The sequence below is a fragment of the Pogoniulus pusillus genome, chromosome 13, assembly GCF_015220805.1.
Source record: "Pogoniulus pusillus isolate bPogPus1 chromosome 13, bPogPus1.pri, whole genome shotgun sequence".
Lineage (NCBI taxonomy): Eukaryota > Metazoa > Chordata > Aves > Piciformes > Lybiidae > Pogoniulus > Pogoniulus pusillus.
This window is the reverse complement of record NC_087276.1, coordinates 19,463,570-19,478,190: the sequence shown is the minus strand read 5'-3', so window position 1 is coordinate 19,478,190 and position 14,621 is coordinate 19,463,570. Positions and strand designations below refer to the sequence as shown.

At 50.8% G+C, this 14,621-nt stretch overlaps 2 protein-coding genes across 2 annotated transcripts in view; one reads left to right on the top strand and one right to left on the bottom strand.

Annotated features, from left to right (window-relative positions):
* The window catches only part of FAM234A (family with sequence similarity 234 member A), a 274,257-nt gene that overhangs the window by 205,115 nt on the left and 54,521 nt on the right, over nt 1–14,621 (bottom strand). The gene's annotated exons all lie outside the window — the stretch shown is intronic.
* AXIN1 (axin 1) overlaps nt 1–14,621 on the top strand; it is a 68,194-nt gene that overhangs the window by 38,621 nt on the left and 14,952 nt on the right. The window contains exons 3-5 of the mRNA XM_064153290.1: nt 3,107–3,247; nt 10,550–10,646; nt 13,784–13,921. Coding sequence (XP_064009360.1) covers nt 3,107–3,247; nt 10,550–10,646; nt 13,784–13,921 — 376 coding nt within the window. The remainder of the gene's footprint in view (nt 1–3,106; nt 3,248–10,549; nt 10,647–13,783; nt 13,922–14,621) is intronic.

The window sequence follows — 14,621 nt, the reverse complement described above, 5'->3', positions numbered from 1 at the left end:
GCTGATGGATCTGATCTGTCCCTGTCAGATGGGGAGCTGCTCCAGCCACACTGGAACTGCTAGCAGACCTGGGAAGACCATGGCTCTCAGACCTGCTAGTAGAGTATTGTGCAACTTATTCCCTCCAGTGGAACTTTTAATTCAGCAGGAATGAGTTGCCCAGAGGCCCTTTGCCTCCAAGAAAGCTTCCTTCTTGTGTTAGGGTTTGTTTCCCATGCTTGCTGAAGAGTTATCACCGAAGGAGGTAGCTAACTGCTGAGAACCCGAGGGAGTGCCACTGGGTTTGGCTTTGCAGGCAGGATCTGTGAGGTCTTCATTCCACCATGGATGCTGAAAGTGAAGCAGTTCCCCAGGACATGCAGCACTGGGTGTTTGCACAGAGCAAAGTGTTGCATGCTTGGCCTGAACTGGGGAGTTGGCAACTTCAACTTAGCATGGCAGTAGCCATCAGATGAAGTTGTGTGAAGGATATTGGGCATCCCAGGCTGGAAGGGAAAGGATGTCCTTAGAGATGTGGTGGGAGCTCCAGCTAGGGCAAGAGCACTGAAAGAGACCTCAGCTCTCTCCTCCCTTTCATTGGAGCTCCAAGATCTGCTGGTGCTGGTGTTCTAAGTGCTCCGAGGAGTGAGAGGTCTGCGGACGGGATGCGACCAAACCGCATGCAGTATAAATCCTGAACAGGGAGAAGAATGCCCTAAGGAGATGCTCGCTGATTTTTCTTCCACAGTTTTGACTCTTGTCATCATGACCAGAACTCAGAGTGATCAGCAGAGGGCTTTATGCAAAGACGAGGCAGTCGGTCAGGTTGCCTTGCTCGGGTCGCTCTGATCTCTGCTGTCATTGTTCCGTATGTGATTATTTTGAGGGCTGAGCAACCGAGCGCTCACAAGAGCCCTGCAGCTTTATTTCTGCCATGTATGAAGTGCTCTGTGTTCGTTTCAAACCCTTCATCTCTTTCTGTCTAACAAAAATAAAATAAAGCAGAATCCAGAAGTCTCTCGGAATTATTGTGCAGTCGGACTTTAAATGTTCCCCTTCCCTTTTATCGCCTTAGCAGTGCGTGGAGCTCGGCCTGTGAGGTTTGGAGCTGACATTTCAAATCTCTCTGAGTGTGCCTGGAGCCCTTTTTAAAGCCACCTCCCCTCCCAGATCAGAAGTGACCTTTTTTTTTTTTTTTTTTTTGTTAGACTCCATGTTCCTTTAATGTTTTCTTCCTAATAGATGTTGAAAGAGTTCTTCAGAGGCACGGCACAAAACATTCAAATAGTGACAGGAGCCAGCTGAAGAGAGCTGTCAGGGAGGGGGGATGTTGGGGGAAGGATTGAATACAGATGGGTTCTCCAAAGTACTGGAACCTGTTAGGATTGCTTTGAAACCCTGCACAGCTTTCACCTCCTTACACTTACCAAAAGTTTATATTCACATTGATGTATGAGAGACAGAGCTGAAATGAACTAATCCCTCTTGTGTACATGCTGAAGTGTGTAATGCTGGCTACTTACAACAGTTGTGACCAGGCTCTTGCCTGAGTCCTCATTGGGAAGAACTCTCTCTCTGCAGCACAGTCCTCTGGAGAGGCCAGGAACTACAGAGACAGAAATGGTTCTGAAAGCCACCTGGAGTGGATTTTTTGCTGGTCCCAGCTCACGCCGTGGCTGTCCTGTGGTTGTACCTGGCACAAATGTGCAGGAGCTGCCAACTCTTCCTTTGCTGGTGTCTTCTTCCCCTCTGATCCTTCCATCTGTGCACTTCTCATAGGTTTCCATGTCTTATCTAAATGTAAACTCAGCAGGGCCAGGACTGCCTCTGTTGTTTGCAGGACTTTGACCACTGCAGTGCAGCCAGAAGAGCTTTTCCCAGCAGAGCAGAGAAGCACAGACTGTGTGATATGTCCTCCTCTGGAGGTATTTGCTCCAGGTCTGTTGCAAACCACAGCAACCAGGTGCTAGTTACTGAATTGCTGTGTAAAAGGTCTTGCTGATGAGCTTCATGATCTGCATTCAAACAGAGCTCTGACTTTCAGAGCTGGTATCAGCACTTGAAAACCCCAAGCATTCATCAGCTTCAAGGTATCTTGCAAATGCAGCTCTTCAAGCAGAGGGGTAGGCAGGGAAAGCAGGGGATTAAATGATGCTGTGTCGGTGGGAGTGCTTCAGCTCGTTCCTCCTTCTGGCAGACTGCAGAATGACTGCAGTAACAAGGAGACACCTGCCTGACCTGACCCTCTGCTGTGGTGCAGCAGAGCTGGAGGCACTTTGGCAGGAGTAGCTTTTCTGTGCCAGTGGCAGGCAGTGTGAAGAGCTCTTGCTGGCTTGTTTCACAGGCTGCTTCACCATTAGTGCAGGTCTCCTTCTGAGCAAGGAGCTCTCTTCCCAAGCTGCTCGCACAGGCAGCCTCTTTTCCTGCCACTTTGCTGAAGAGAAGGAGGTTGGGCTGCTCATGCAGGCACTTGAATAGCCTGTGTGCAGGAAAGGGTGTGTGGCTGTGTACAGACTCGCCTCTCTGGATCCTTGGGCAGGTCGTCCATGGGAAGAGCCAGTGTGCTCAGAGGGTCCTTCCTAGTGAGATCTGCAAGCATTTGATGTGCCAAGTGTGACATTTGAGGTCAGCTGCAGGTACTGCCTGTAAGCAACAGTCACTTTCTTTGCCTCCCCACTTTGACAAACACCTTGGAGTAAAGAGGGATGTAAAGGCAAGCACAGGTTGGGTGAGCTGCACGTCCCTCACAGCTGGAGGAGCAGGAGCCAGTTCTGACTAAGGAAAGTGGTGTCTAGGTGTCACTTTTAGCTGTCTTGCCTTGCCCATGACATGGTCAAGCAGTAAGTCCACAAACACCTTAAATCCAAACAGAATCTCAACTTCTTCCTACAGTCTTACTCCCTCTCTTCTTCATCCCTCAGTGTCATTGTCATTACTCCATGGATTCCCTTTTGCTTTCCCTTTTAAGTCAAATTGCTCATGGTTTTGTTGGTGCAGCTTAGCATGAACACAGCTTACTCTGTAGCCTGTCACCACTGCTGGGACTCCAGACAAAGTCCCTCTGCCTGGTGATGCAGAGGATGGTTGTGGTTCTGCCCGTCTCATCTGACTCTCCTTTCTCTTGCAGACATGGGCCGTGGAGAGAGCCTGTTAACCCTTACTACGTCAACACAGGCTACGCTTTGGCCCCAGCCACCAGTGCCAATGACAGTGAGCAGCAGAGCATGTCCAGCGATGCTGACACCATGTCGCTGACAGACAGCAGCGTGTAAGTACCTCCAGGCTGATGGGATACCATGGGGGACAACAGCATGTGGGTTTTATTAGCAGGACTGCAGTCATTGTGTTGGTCTGAGGGTGGGGGCAGGGAGATTTGAGAGTCTCCTTCTCTGGAGACTTTCATGACCTGTCTGGATATGATCCTGCATGACTTGCTCTAAGTGACTCTGTTGTGGCAAGGGGACTCCGTGATCTCCAGAGGTCCCTTCCAACCTCCACCATTCTATGAAGCTTTGCCACAGCTGGCTTTGGGGACAGTATCTGACTAGACCAAAGCCACAATTGTTCTCACTTCTTTTTTAAGTGGGGTTGTTCTGTGACTGTGCAGGTCACCCAGCCTCGCTGGTCTTGGGGACATCTGCAACACAAAATGTTTTGAGGAAACTCAAATAAATGGTTCTGGGTGGGAGTTCCTGCAGTGCTATTGGGTGCAAGAGTACTGGAAATGTTGGATGGATTTGTAGTAAGTGGTTTGAGTTAAAGCAAGTTGGTCTCGTGGAAGATATCCCTGCCAATGCCAGGGGATTGGAACTAGATCATCTTTGAGGGCCTTTCCACCCCAAACCATTTTATGACTATTTTCTAACCATCAGATGGAGATTTCTGCTTACTTGGGTGCTTCTGCTTTCGAAGCTTTTGCTGCCAAACTGCTTCTAAGTCTGATAGCTGTGCAGTAGGATTGGTGTCTGACCAGCTCTAGTTTGGCTGGTTCAAACTGTAGTTTGTCTCGAGTTTGTCCTGTTGAGCCCTGCAGTTCAACGTGGCTTGTACCAACAGGCCCCCTCCAAATCTGCTCTGTGTTTTTATAGTCCTGACAGCACCCTGGATCCTCACCCATGAGAAGCCTTAAAAATGGTCTGAAAAGGCAGAAAAAAGGAGTTAGGGGATTTTGTGGTGACTGCATCTCTGTGAGAAAGGGAAAAAATTATTTGGTGGAAAATGTCTCATGTTTGGTCTGTTTTGAGCAGTGCAAATGGAAAGTGTCTTTGTGTAGAGCAGGGCCCCTTTGATTGTTCCATTGGAAGCTGTCAGGTTCACAGACAGAGGAGTTTTATAATGGCAGTGCTGCAAGCACAGTCCTCCAGGAGACTCCTGTAGTGTCACTTGAGTGTCAGGACCTGTCAGATCTTGGTGGAGGAACTTCCCAAGCCCTCTCAGGGACGTCGCTAAAGGATGCTGCAGCAGTTCCCCACCTGTCCTCAGTTAACAGAGCAAGCTGGTGACTGTGGGACATAGCTGGGGGCCTTGTCTGCTGTGGTGGCTCTGTGTGAGCTGGTACCATGCTGCTGTCTGGGTCCATTGGATGATTTGAGCTGTTTAAGAGTAGCTTTGAGCCCACCATGCTTCCTGGCACCAGCTCCTCACTCCTTATCCATGGTATGTTGCAAAATGGAGGAGGCAGACCTTGGCCAAAGAGGCATGGTAGGTGGAGGATGCCTCTGGGACAGAAAGGTGTAGAGAACCACTAATGAAAGGCTGCATTTGATACAGATCCAGCTGCTTTGCCACATCCTTCTGCCATTCTTCATCAATCTATGTGGAGGAGTCCTCTGGAGCTGGCAGGGGTCATGTAACTTGTTGCTGTCAGGAGAGGCAGATGTAAGAACTCTTCAGAATTAATTAGCTTGTGTCCCTTGTATCCCTTTCACACGGCCCCAGCGGGCTGATGGCCTTGCCCTGGTGGTTTTACCCACGAAGCTGTGAGCGTTTACGCCCGAGCTCTTCACCTGCCTAATTTTTATTGCAGTAACCATGGTTTGTTTCTTTCACAGGCAGAATAATTTCTGTCTGCCCATCCTAGGCACTATTTTTTCCTTTGCTCCTTTTTCCCTTCAGGCATTTTATCCCTCCTATGCCTACCGTGGGCTGCTTCTAGGGCTTTAATTACCCCTGATACATGTGCTGCCTTCTGCTAATAACTAACCCCATCTCAGCGGGTCGTTTTAAGTAAGGCTTAGAAATCAGAAGGGTGAATCTGTGATCTTTCTTCCTGTGCACCTCAGACTGGATGCATGCAGATTGATCTGGATGTAGAGCCCTGACCTTTGGCTTACAAAGGCTCTGTCTGTTTCCAGCACTGGCTCTTCATTACCCGCTTTAAAGCTCCAGTCCCAGGTTTTGTTCGGGCTTTCCGTGCCGTTGCTGAACCTCTCTGCCTCCCCACTTTCAAAGGGATTTTTGCAGAATTGCTCAAGGCAGCAAAAATGAAGAACAACCAGACGTGAGCTGAAGAAGGGACTCCTGCTGCTTGACAAGACTTGCATGTCTGGGCGCTTTGAGTTCAGGCCTCCTCTGAGGGAAAATGGCAATGAAAGCCTCATTTGCTGGCGAGGTTCTTCCTCTGGCTGCTGTTTACACCCAGCAGTCAGGCTCAATAATGAAGAGCTCCAGCGTCTGCTCCAAGGCAGGGCTTGCACCAGGTGTGATCCCGAGGCAGAAAGCTCCATGACCCTCCAGCAGAAGAGCAGGTGTCCAGGCCATCAGGGTGTAAACGATGGCTGGTTGAGGAGTGCCAGTAAACCAGGCAGGCGTGCAGGGAGCATGACTGGGTGCAGCAGATGCTCTGCCATCAGTGGCCAACTTGAGCCAGCGGAGAAGGCAGACACAGCTTCACAGACTGCACTGGGCTGAAAGGGACCCTCCAAGGTCATCTTGTCCACCCCCCCACAGTCAGCAGGGACGCGTCCAACTACAGCAGGCTGCCCAGGGACACATAAAGGCTGATCTTGAATGTCTCCAGGGATGGCGCCTCAACCACACCCTTGGGCAGTCTATTCCAGTGTCTGACTGCTCTCTTTGTACAGACCTTCCTCCTTGATGTCCAACTCAATCTCCCCTGCTCCACTTTCAAAACACTGTCCCTCATCCTATCACCCCAAGCCCTTCTAAACAGTCCCTCCCCAGCCTTCCTGTAGGTCCACTTCAGTCATTGAAATGCAGCTCTACACTGAGCAGCTGCTTGTACTCGGATGTACTGCAGTGGTCACCAGCTCCTGCACAAGCTTTGGTACTGTACTGATCGTGGCAAAGAAGGGTTTAGATGGGGCTGTATGCAAAGCTGCTGGCACAGACTTGGGTGATGGCCTCCTGAGCTGGGCTGAAAGGAGGCAGGCACAAGCCTTTCAGGAGCACTCAGCACTCCAAACTGATTTAAAAGGTCATTTCTATGCTCCCAGCTTGCCTAAAAGACAAACTTTAAACAGGATGTCTTTCCAAGCACCAGTAAATGTTGTTGTAATGGGTTGAATTTGTAGAACCAATCTGTTATCAGGCCCTGCTGCTGGAGGAGTTTGCTTTTTGAGTGGCTTAAAAAACATTGCTCTTAAATGCTGATTATTTTTCAGTCTTCTTGTGTCATACAAATTCCTCTGCCCTTGTAGGCAAAACAGCCCCAGTCCTCTCTGCTGAAACCTGTTTTTACAGTCAGCGTGGCAGCTGTGTTGTTTTAGCTGGCATGTGTGGAGGCAAGGTCTGGAGAGGACGTTGTGAAAGGCTCTGGTGAGTGCTGGCCCAGCAAGTGTGCCATGGCCACGGCTGGTCTTTCCATGGTGGGTCAGGCCACTGGGGCTCTGCTTCCACCCTGGGCTGCTCAGGGCCTGCCCCAGGCTTGCAGCAGTGTTCATAGTGCAGCCCTGAACTGCCCTTGCTGTCCTGATAACCCCCACATAGGGACAGAGTATTTCCCAAGTGGAGGAGCCAAACAAGCCCCAGAGCAGGGCTGGCCATTCCCCAGAGTGACAGGGATTTGGGCAGTGCTTCTATCTTCAGACACTTTGCAGACTGCATATTGCTCCTCAGGTGGCTGCCTGTGGCCGGAGCAACGGACGAGTTTCCTGGCATGCTTCTCCTGTGAGAAAGGCCTCTGATAGTGCTGCTCTGATACAGCAGAGTGCTTGGTACAAAAGAGCAGGTTTGCTGTGGATTTGCCTTGTCCTTCCTTTGGCCAGGAAGCCAGAGTGATTTCCCATTGGAATGGGCACCGTCCCTGGGGGTCTTCAAGAAAAGACTGGATGAGGCACTTAGTGCCATGGTCTAGTTGATTGGTTAGGGCTGGGTGATAGGTTGGACTGGCTGATCTTGGAGGTCTCTTCCAACCCTGGTTGATTCTATGATTCTATAAGTTTCACAGCTTTTTAACGTAGAAGATCCCAAATGGTAACTTCCAGCTCGATGATTCATTTTTGAGGCTGTCTGCAGGGGAGCAAAGGCAGCCCTTGTGAGAAGAGTGCAGCTGCAGAGCCACAGCAGCGCCTCCCTGCCTGCTAGAGCCTCTTGCAGGTTGATTCGGGGAGGAGAGCAAGCCCCCACCTTTCCCCACTATCATTAAATAAACCATGGCAAGCCTCTTGCTCCCGACGCTGCTTTCAGTGCAGAGCTTCCTGGTGCTAAAGAAAAATCCCGTGAGGAAACAGGGAAAAACAGCTTGGGGAAGTTTTCTTTTTAAAAGTAGATGTGCTCTGAAGAAGTTTGGATTTTTATATATAGATAGATACAGATATTATGTCTCTATCTATTGAAAATCTCCCACAGTCAGTACCTGACAAAAGGAAAACAAAAGTAGGGGATTGGTTTTCCTTGCTTTCCCCCCATCTATTGAATGAGGTTTTGTTGGGATAAAATTAAAGTGCTTATCTTTGAATTTGCTTCCTCTGGTTGAGTTGGCACAGCACATTGAGCGGAGGAATGTTCCAAGTTCAGAGGTGGCATTGGGGAATCTAGTTAAAATGACATCAAAGGCAGCACAGCGGGGCTGAACATGTGTTTGAAGGCGGATAGATTAGAGGCCATTATCAGCCCTGCGCTCCTGTGCTGGGAACAAAAGTGGCTCTTTCCGCTGGGACTGCTGCTGGGGAGAATTAAAAAAAAAAAAAGGGGAGAGAAGGAAAGAAAAATTGCAGCTTCTAACAGAATGCTGCTTCGGCTGCAAAGCGCCGCCAGGCTCCGGCAGGCTGCTGCTCTCCTGGCAGCAGGGCTTGTGTGGCGCTTAACAGGAGATGTTGTCTGCTGGTGATGGCCAGGGAGAGCTAAAATAACCCCCCAGGTTTTGTTTATTTTTCTTCCCAAAATCATGAAAGTCCACCATGGGGGGAGAGGGTGGGGATGGAAAGGACCTCTGGGGATCATTCGGTCCAGCCCCCTGCTGAGTCAGGGGCACCCACAGCAGCTTGCCCAGAATCACAGTGGCCAGCTGGGTTTGGAAGCTCTCCAAACAAGGAGACCCCACAACCTCTTTGGGCAGCCTGCTCCAGGGTTCCAGCATCCCTCACACCAAAGAAGCTCCTTCTCCTGTTCAGCTGGAACCTCCTGGGTTCCAGTTTGTGCTCACTGCCTCTTGTCCTGTCCCTGGGCACTGCTGAGCAGAGCTGGACTCCAGCACAAATTGCCCATTGTTTTGTTGCCATCTAGCCTGTGATGATGAAACCCTTTAAGTGTTGTGAGTGTTGAAGTTACTTCTCAAACAGAGGTCTGTCATTAATGACAATGAAGCTGCCTAATGAAAGCTGGCAGAGTCACAGTGCTTGGGGACACTGCTCCGCTCCCAGAACATGTCACTGCTGGGCGTAGCGGCGGTGATGCTCCAGCCACACTCTTCCTCCTTCTGCGTTACCTGCAGCCACCAGCCACAGCTGTAATTAGCTTGGCTAATTTTCCCTTGTCTCATTTGCTGTCCTACTGGAGGCACCTGACATTAACCATGGGGCTTGTTTTCTTTTAATAGTGTTTCATTTTGGATGCCTGAGTTACTGCATGAAGCTGCATTCTTCTGGTGTCATTTGGTGACAGTTCGTCTGCACCCACACTTCCAGGGAGCAGCAAGCATGGTGGGAATGGGGCAAAGAGCTGCTTGTACCATCCCTTCACAGGCTGGTGCCTGGAACTAGGGTGGGTTGCAGGCAGAACACAGCAATGAGTGATGTTTCCCTTGCCAAATGGCTTCTAAAACCTGGTGAAACAGTTTGAGGGTTGTTCTGCAGAAGCAGCTGTGCCTGGCAGGTGGGGAGAGGGTGTGAAGTGCATTTGGCTTGTGCAAACATCTTGTGATTGTGAGACGTGTTGGGATGGGCTCTTTGCACTGTTCAGGGAAGGACACAGCAGGGGTGTGTGGAAGTGATTTGGTGCTTCAGCCAAACCTAAGCCCTCTGATCGCTTCCACACGTCGCTGTGGCATTGCCCAGTGGTGACTTGTACTGCCCCGGGGAAATGTGTGAAATAAACCAGGAGAGCCCCAGAGTGCCAAGCTCCAAGCTGCCGTTTGGCTCCACAGTGGGTGATTTTCTTCACAATCACCCTGTGTCACCAGGATGTGGCCCTTGTGACTGAGCTCTGCTTCACCCACTCTCTCCTGGAAGCCAGCAGGGTGGTCAGCTGCTGAGAACAGAAATGCATTTCCTTGCTTGGCCTGAAGTCATGCTCAGCCAGAGATGCCATCAGGGGTGTTTAGTGAAGCCTGATGCCTGTGACCCCTGTCACTGGGTCCCACATGCACCCAGTCCCCATCTTGGCAGAAGAACTTGGCAGAGCAGCTCTGCACCATCCCCCAGCTCGTGGCAGAATCAGGAGCCTGGCTCCCAGTCTTTCAGACCAAGGATTGTTACTACCATTGTCCCTCCCTCTGCAGAGATCTCAGTCACCAGCTCTTGCAGAAAGGCCACAAACCTGAGCACAGCTGGCTTACTAGATCTTGCAGCACATGGCTTCATTCCCTAACCTTGTCCAGTCTTGTCTGGGCAGGGGACTAGGTTCTTCCACACAGGAACTCCATTACCAACCCTCATCATTTCTGACTGAGCTAGAGATCATCTTAAGAGTGGTGGAGCCTGCCCCTTTCCTTTGATAAGCCAATTGAGATGGTGTCACTCTCTTACAGATAGATACCTTGTTCCCCAAGCGAGCTCACCTTGAAGATGCTCACTGAGCTCCCACTCCTCCTCCCACTCCTGGCCTGCCTGGAGGTTCACTGTGTACATTACAGGCTCTTTTATAGGAAGCACCCAACTATAAAAGGTACCAGGATGTGGTCCAAGTCCTTCTCCCAGGGCAGCAGTCACAGGAGCCCTGCCCCTGGCAGATGCCATGTAAGCCCTTACTGCAGTGCTGCTGGTTCAGGGACCTTGGGTGAGCACCAGTCCCATGGAGGTTCCTCTTGCTCTGCTGCACCCTCTCTGGGCATGCAAAGCCTCAAACATGAAGGGGTTTCCTGCCTGCTGCTCTGCAGCAGTATGACTTAACCCAGTGCAGTGTGTCAGTGAGAGGCACTAAAGCAGGACATGTTGTTGTTTTCTTCTGGCAGAGATGGGATCCCCCCATACAGGCTCCGTAAGCAGCATCGCCGAGAGATGCAAGAAAGTGCCAAAGCAAACGGACGAGTGCCACTACCTCACATTCCTGTAAGTAGCACTGTCCCCTTCCCCAGAGGCAGAGATACAAACCATGTCAGCTCTCCAGCATGCAGAGCTCTACTTTGCTGTAGTTTGACCCCTCCTTGTATTTGGAAAGGGATGTTTGAAGACAGAGATCCACCCTGCTAAGAAAGAGCTTGATAGGCTTCTGACAGACTCATCAGCCAGGGCTGCCCAAAACACCTTGATTTTCTTGACTGCTCAGGCAGTAGCTGGTATTTTCTCCTGGAGGAGAAGGGAAATGCTGTCTGGTGTCTACCTCAGAGCAGGTTACATGCCCTGGGGTGAGCTGGAGGTGTTTGTGGAAGGTGCAGGAGGCCTTTAGACATGAAGGGTGATGTAGCTCTCAGGCAAGGTGAGCTGGAGAGAAGGGCAAGCGTCCGGAGCAGGCAGCCAAAGGGAGCTGGAACCTGTTCTCTAGAGCTCGGCAAAGCCTGCCTGGGAACACGAGGCAGGAGAGCAAAGCAGATGCAGGCATGAGCATTTCGTTTGTCTGATGCTGTCTCCTCAGTTGCTCCCGGTCAGCAAACAGCTTCTGGGAGATGAGCACAACTGCTCGAGCTCTGCAGCACCATCTGCAGCTCTGCCTGTTAGCCTTTGCTGTTCGTACAGTTACAGGTGACATTTAATGTCTAGCAGGGAATAAAGGTGCTTCCCTCCTCTTTGGACAGCTGGACTCCAGCACAGATCAAATGAGGGGAAAAAACCTCCATCTGCTTTTTGCAGAAGTGCCTTCAGACTGGCCGCAGCTGTTTTCATCCTGCGGCTCAGAGCAGCGCAGCGCCGGCAGCAATGCACCCTTGTTTTAATCTGATTTAACCACCACCCCCAGAACCACCACTCTTCGTTTCGCCTTTTAAATTCGATTATTTTCCTGAGATTTAAGAGGGTCTCCTGTGCTTTGATCACTGGCTCGACAATGAAAGCCTGCCTGTGGATGTTCCCTGGCCGTCCTTGCTCAGTCACCTCTCCTTTCACAGTGTGGCCGCTGCTGAAAGGCTGCCGCTTGCCTTTTGATTGCGCTGGGTGCCAGCTTTACTGTAAGCATGGCTTTGTTAGGGTTGAAGTCTGAAAGCTTTGGCCTTTATTTCTTGTTGTTGTTGCTGCTGTTGCTGTTCCCCAACAGTGGGAACTACTGAGTGAATATTCTCTGACTTCAAAGCTTGTCAGTGGCTTTACCTCTTCGAATAAAAATAATGGTGGCTTTCTGTGGATTGTGTGCACTGGCAGTGCCTGGCTGAACTGCAGGTTAGCAACTCAGAGTGTGGAGCATTAAATATGTATAGTGAGCTCTGCTCTAACCAACTTCCATCTGCCAAACACTTCTTTTGTTGCACTGAATAAGTGTCATTGCAGCAGCAGTTCCTTGCAGGCTAATTAGTTTTACTTAGCATTAAATTTTATCGACCTTTTTTTGGGAACCAGTTTAAGAAAAGGAAGGGGGAGGAAAAAAAAGCCACGGTTTAAATTGGCCACCTGCTGCTTATAAATTTTTATATTATCCTACTTATCTCCACAGCCTTTGAGAATTACATATTCCTCCTAAACTACACACAGATGCTTCACAAGGATTTTTCTGTGAAGCAGCCACTGTTCCCATTAGGTTCTTTGCTGTAATTTCTCAGTCCCAGGGAAAAAGGCGTTGCGATGCCTGTATGGGAGCAGAGGGCTGAGGAGCCGAGTTAGTTCTAGTCCTTCTCCAGGGAATAAAAGTTTAGTTCAGACACACTGGCACCTCCTGCCAGCCAATTACTGACACAGAATTGGCATCAACTTCAGAAAGGCACTGCTCTACCCTCACTTATCAATCAGTCAAGCAGGGAGCAGGTAATTAGCCAAGGTGTTGTGACAACAGCAGTGTGAAGTGCAGCACAGCCAGGCTGCTAAACCCACCTCTCCCCTCATGCTTGCTGAGCAGCCCTGGTTCCAGAGGAACTGTGCAGGGCTCCTGCACGTGGTGCTCCCTGCAGCCCGGGGCTGGAGCAGTCCCCGTTGTGGTGTCAGCAGGCTTCAAATTATGCAGCATGACTCAGCTGCAGCCTCTGAGCAAAGGTCTTTATGGCCTCCTGTCTAGGCAGTGCAGCCAGAGTCCGTGCTGACAGTGCTTGCAGAACGCCTGGCAGCTTTTGCTGGTAACAGCAGAGAGCCTCCTCCCAAAAAGTCACTTCAGGAGTTCTTTAGAGACTTAATGGTGTGCCCCTGCAAAGGGGCTGTTGGGCAAAGCTCTGGAGGAACTTCTCTCACTTTCAGCAGCAGCACTTGCAGTGGATCTGGCAGCCAGGACCTCTGGTGGTGTGGGCACGCAGGAGCCTGCTGTGTGCCATGCTGCCTCCACAAGGCAGGCATGTGCTGGGCCTGTAGGATGTCTCGCTGTCCATTTTGGCACATGGGTGGCTGTGTTTTGCACCTTCCACACTCACAAGCTTCCCAGTGCTCTAAGGTTGGGAAAGCTGTGTTTGAGGAAATGGCACTGTGCCCAGGAATGCAGTGGGTGAAGGCCTAGCAGCAATGAGACCTTTGTTGTGTGCCTCTGGCAGGAGCCCATTACCCAGCCAGTCAGGGCTGTTTTTCATGTGGTTTTCCATCTCCTTCTTGGATCTGAACAGAGTCTTTTGGAGGACCAAGGAAGGAAAGAGCTAGCAAGTTCCCAAAGGAAGGGTGAAAGCCCAAAGAGTGCAGGTACTAAGGGTCATGGTTTAGTGGTGACCTAGCAATGGTTGGACTTGATGATCTTGATGAGAACAGGCTGAGGGAGCTGAGTCTGTTCAGCCTGGAGAAAAGAAGGCACTGGGGAGACTTTAGAGCAGCCTTCCAGTACCTGAACATAGCTACAAGAGAGCTGGGGAGGGACTTTTTACAAAGACTTGTAGTGATAGGATGAGAGGCAATTGCTCTGAGCTGAAAGAGGGGAGATTGAGACTGGAGGTTAGAAAGAAATTATTTAGAGTGAAGATGGTGAGACACTGGAACAGGTTGCCCAGGGAGGTTGTGGGTGCATCTCTGTGTCTGCCGGCCTGGCCTCCCCAGCTGGCCAGCTGCACTGGCACTCCCAGTCTGCAAAGCCTCTAGTTCAGGCTGCAGCTTTCCCTGCCCCTCTGCTGATCCCTGGTGTGCTCTCCCCGCAGCGGACCTACCGAATGCCAAAGGACATCCACGTGGAGCCAGAGAAGTTTGCTGCAGAGCTGATCAACCGCCTGGAGGAAGTGCAGAGGGAGCGCGAGGCGGAGGAGAAGCTGGAGGAGCGCCTCAAACGCGTCCGAGCGGTCAGTGACCTCCTCCCCTCCTCTGCCAGCCTGGGAGTCTGCCTGCTGCATGCCACAGGGACATTCTCCTGCTGTGAAAGCAAGCGAGGTGACCACTTGCCTGCTTCAGCAGCCATGGTCATCACTTGCACAGGGCCTTCTAGAGGTTCCTGTTGTCCCAGGAGCTTCCACAGTGCTGTTCCCCATCCGTGCAGGGCTCTGTGATCTCCCTGCTTTGAGATACCAGCTATGGCAGAGCAGTGCCCACCAGTCAGGGGCTGTGGATGCTCTCCATCCTCTTTTTTCTCACTCTCACTCTCCTGGCTGAGCAAACCCTTCCACGTGAGCGTGGGGACCCTGTAATAGGAGTTCTCCTTCCTCTTTGTGGTTTTGTGTGGTCTTGATTTCCCCTACAGATGATAACCAAGTGGCAGGTATGTTATACTTGAAGGTGTCTGTTCTGCTAGAAGGCTTTTTCTACATCAGCACAAAGGGTTCTGCCCATCAGTGCCTAGCACAGCTCTAGAAAATTTGGAACTGATCAGATGTAGCATCCAAACACCCATTCTTGGGCAGAGAAACTTCATGTGGGTGGATGGAGAAGCTCAGCAAACTGTGCCCACTGAGAGCCCTGATACCACTGGGGCCCTTCATAACTCAAGGGCTCACTAGAAAAACTAAGAGAAGCATGTGAGGCTTTCAGCTCCACAACAGACTCCAA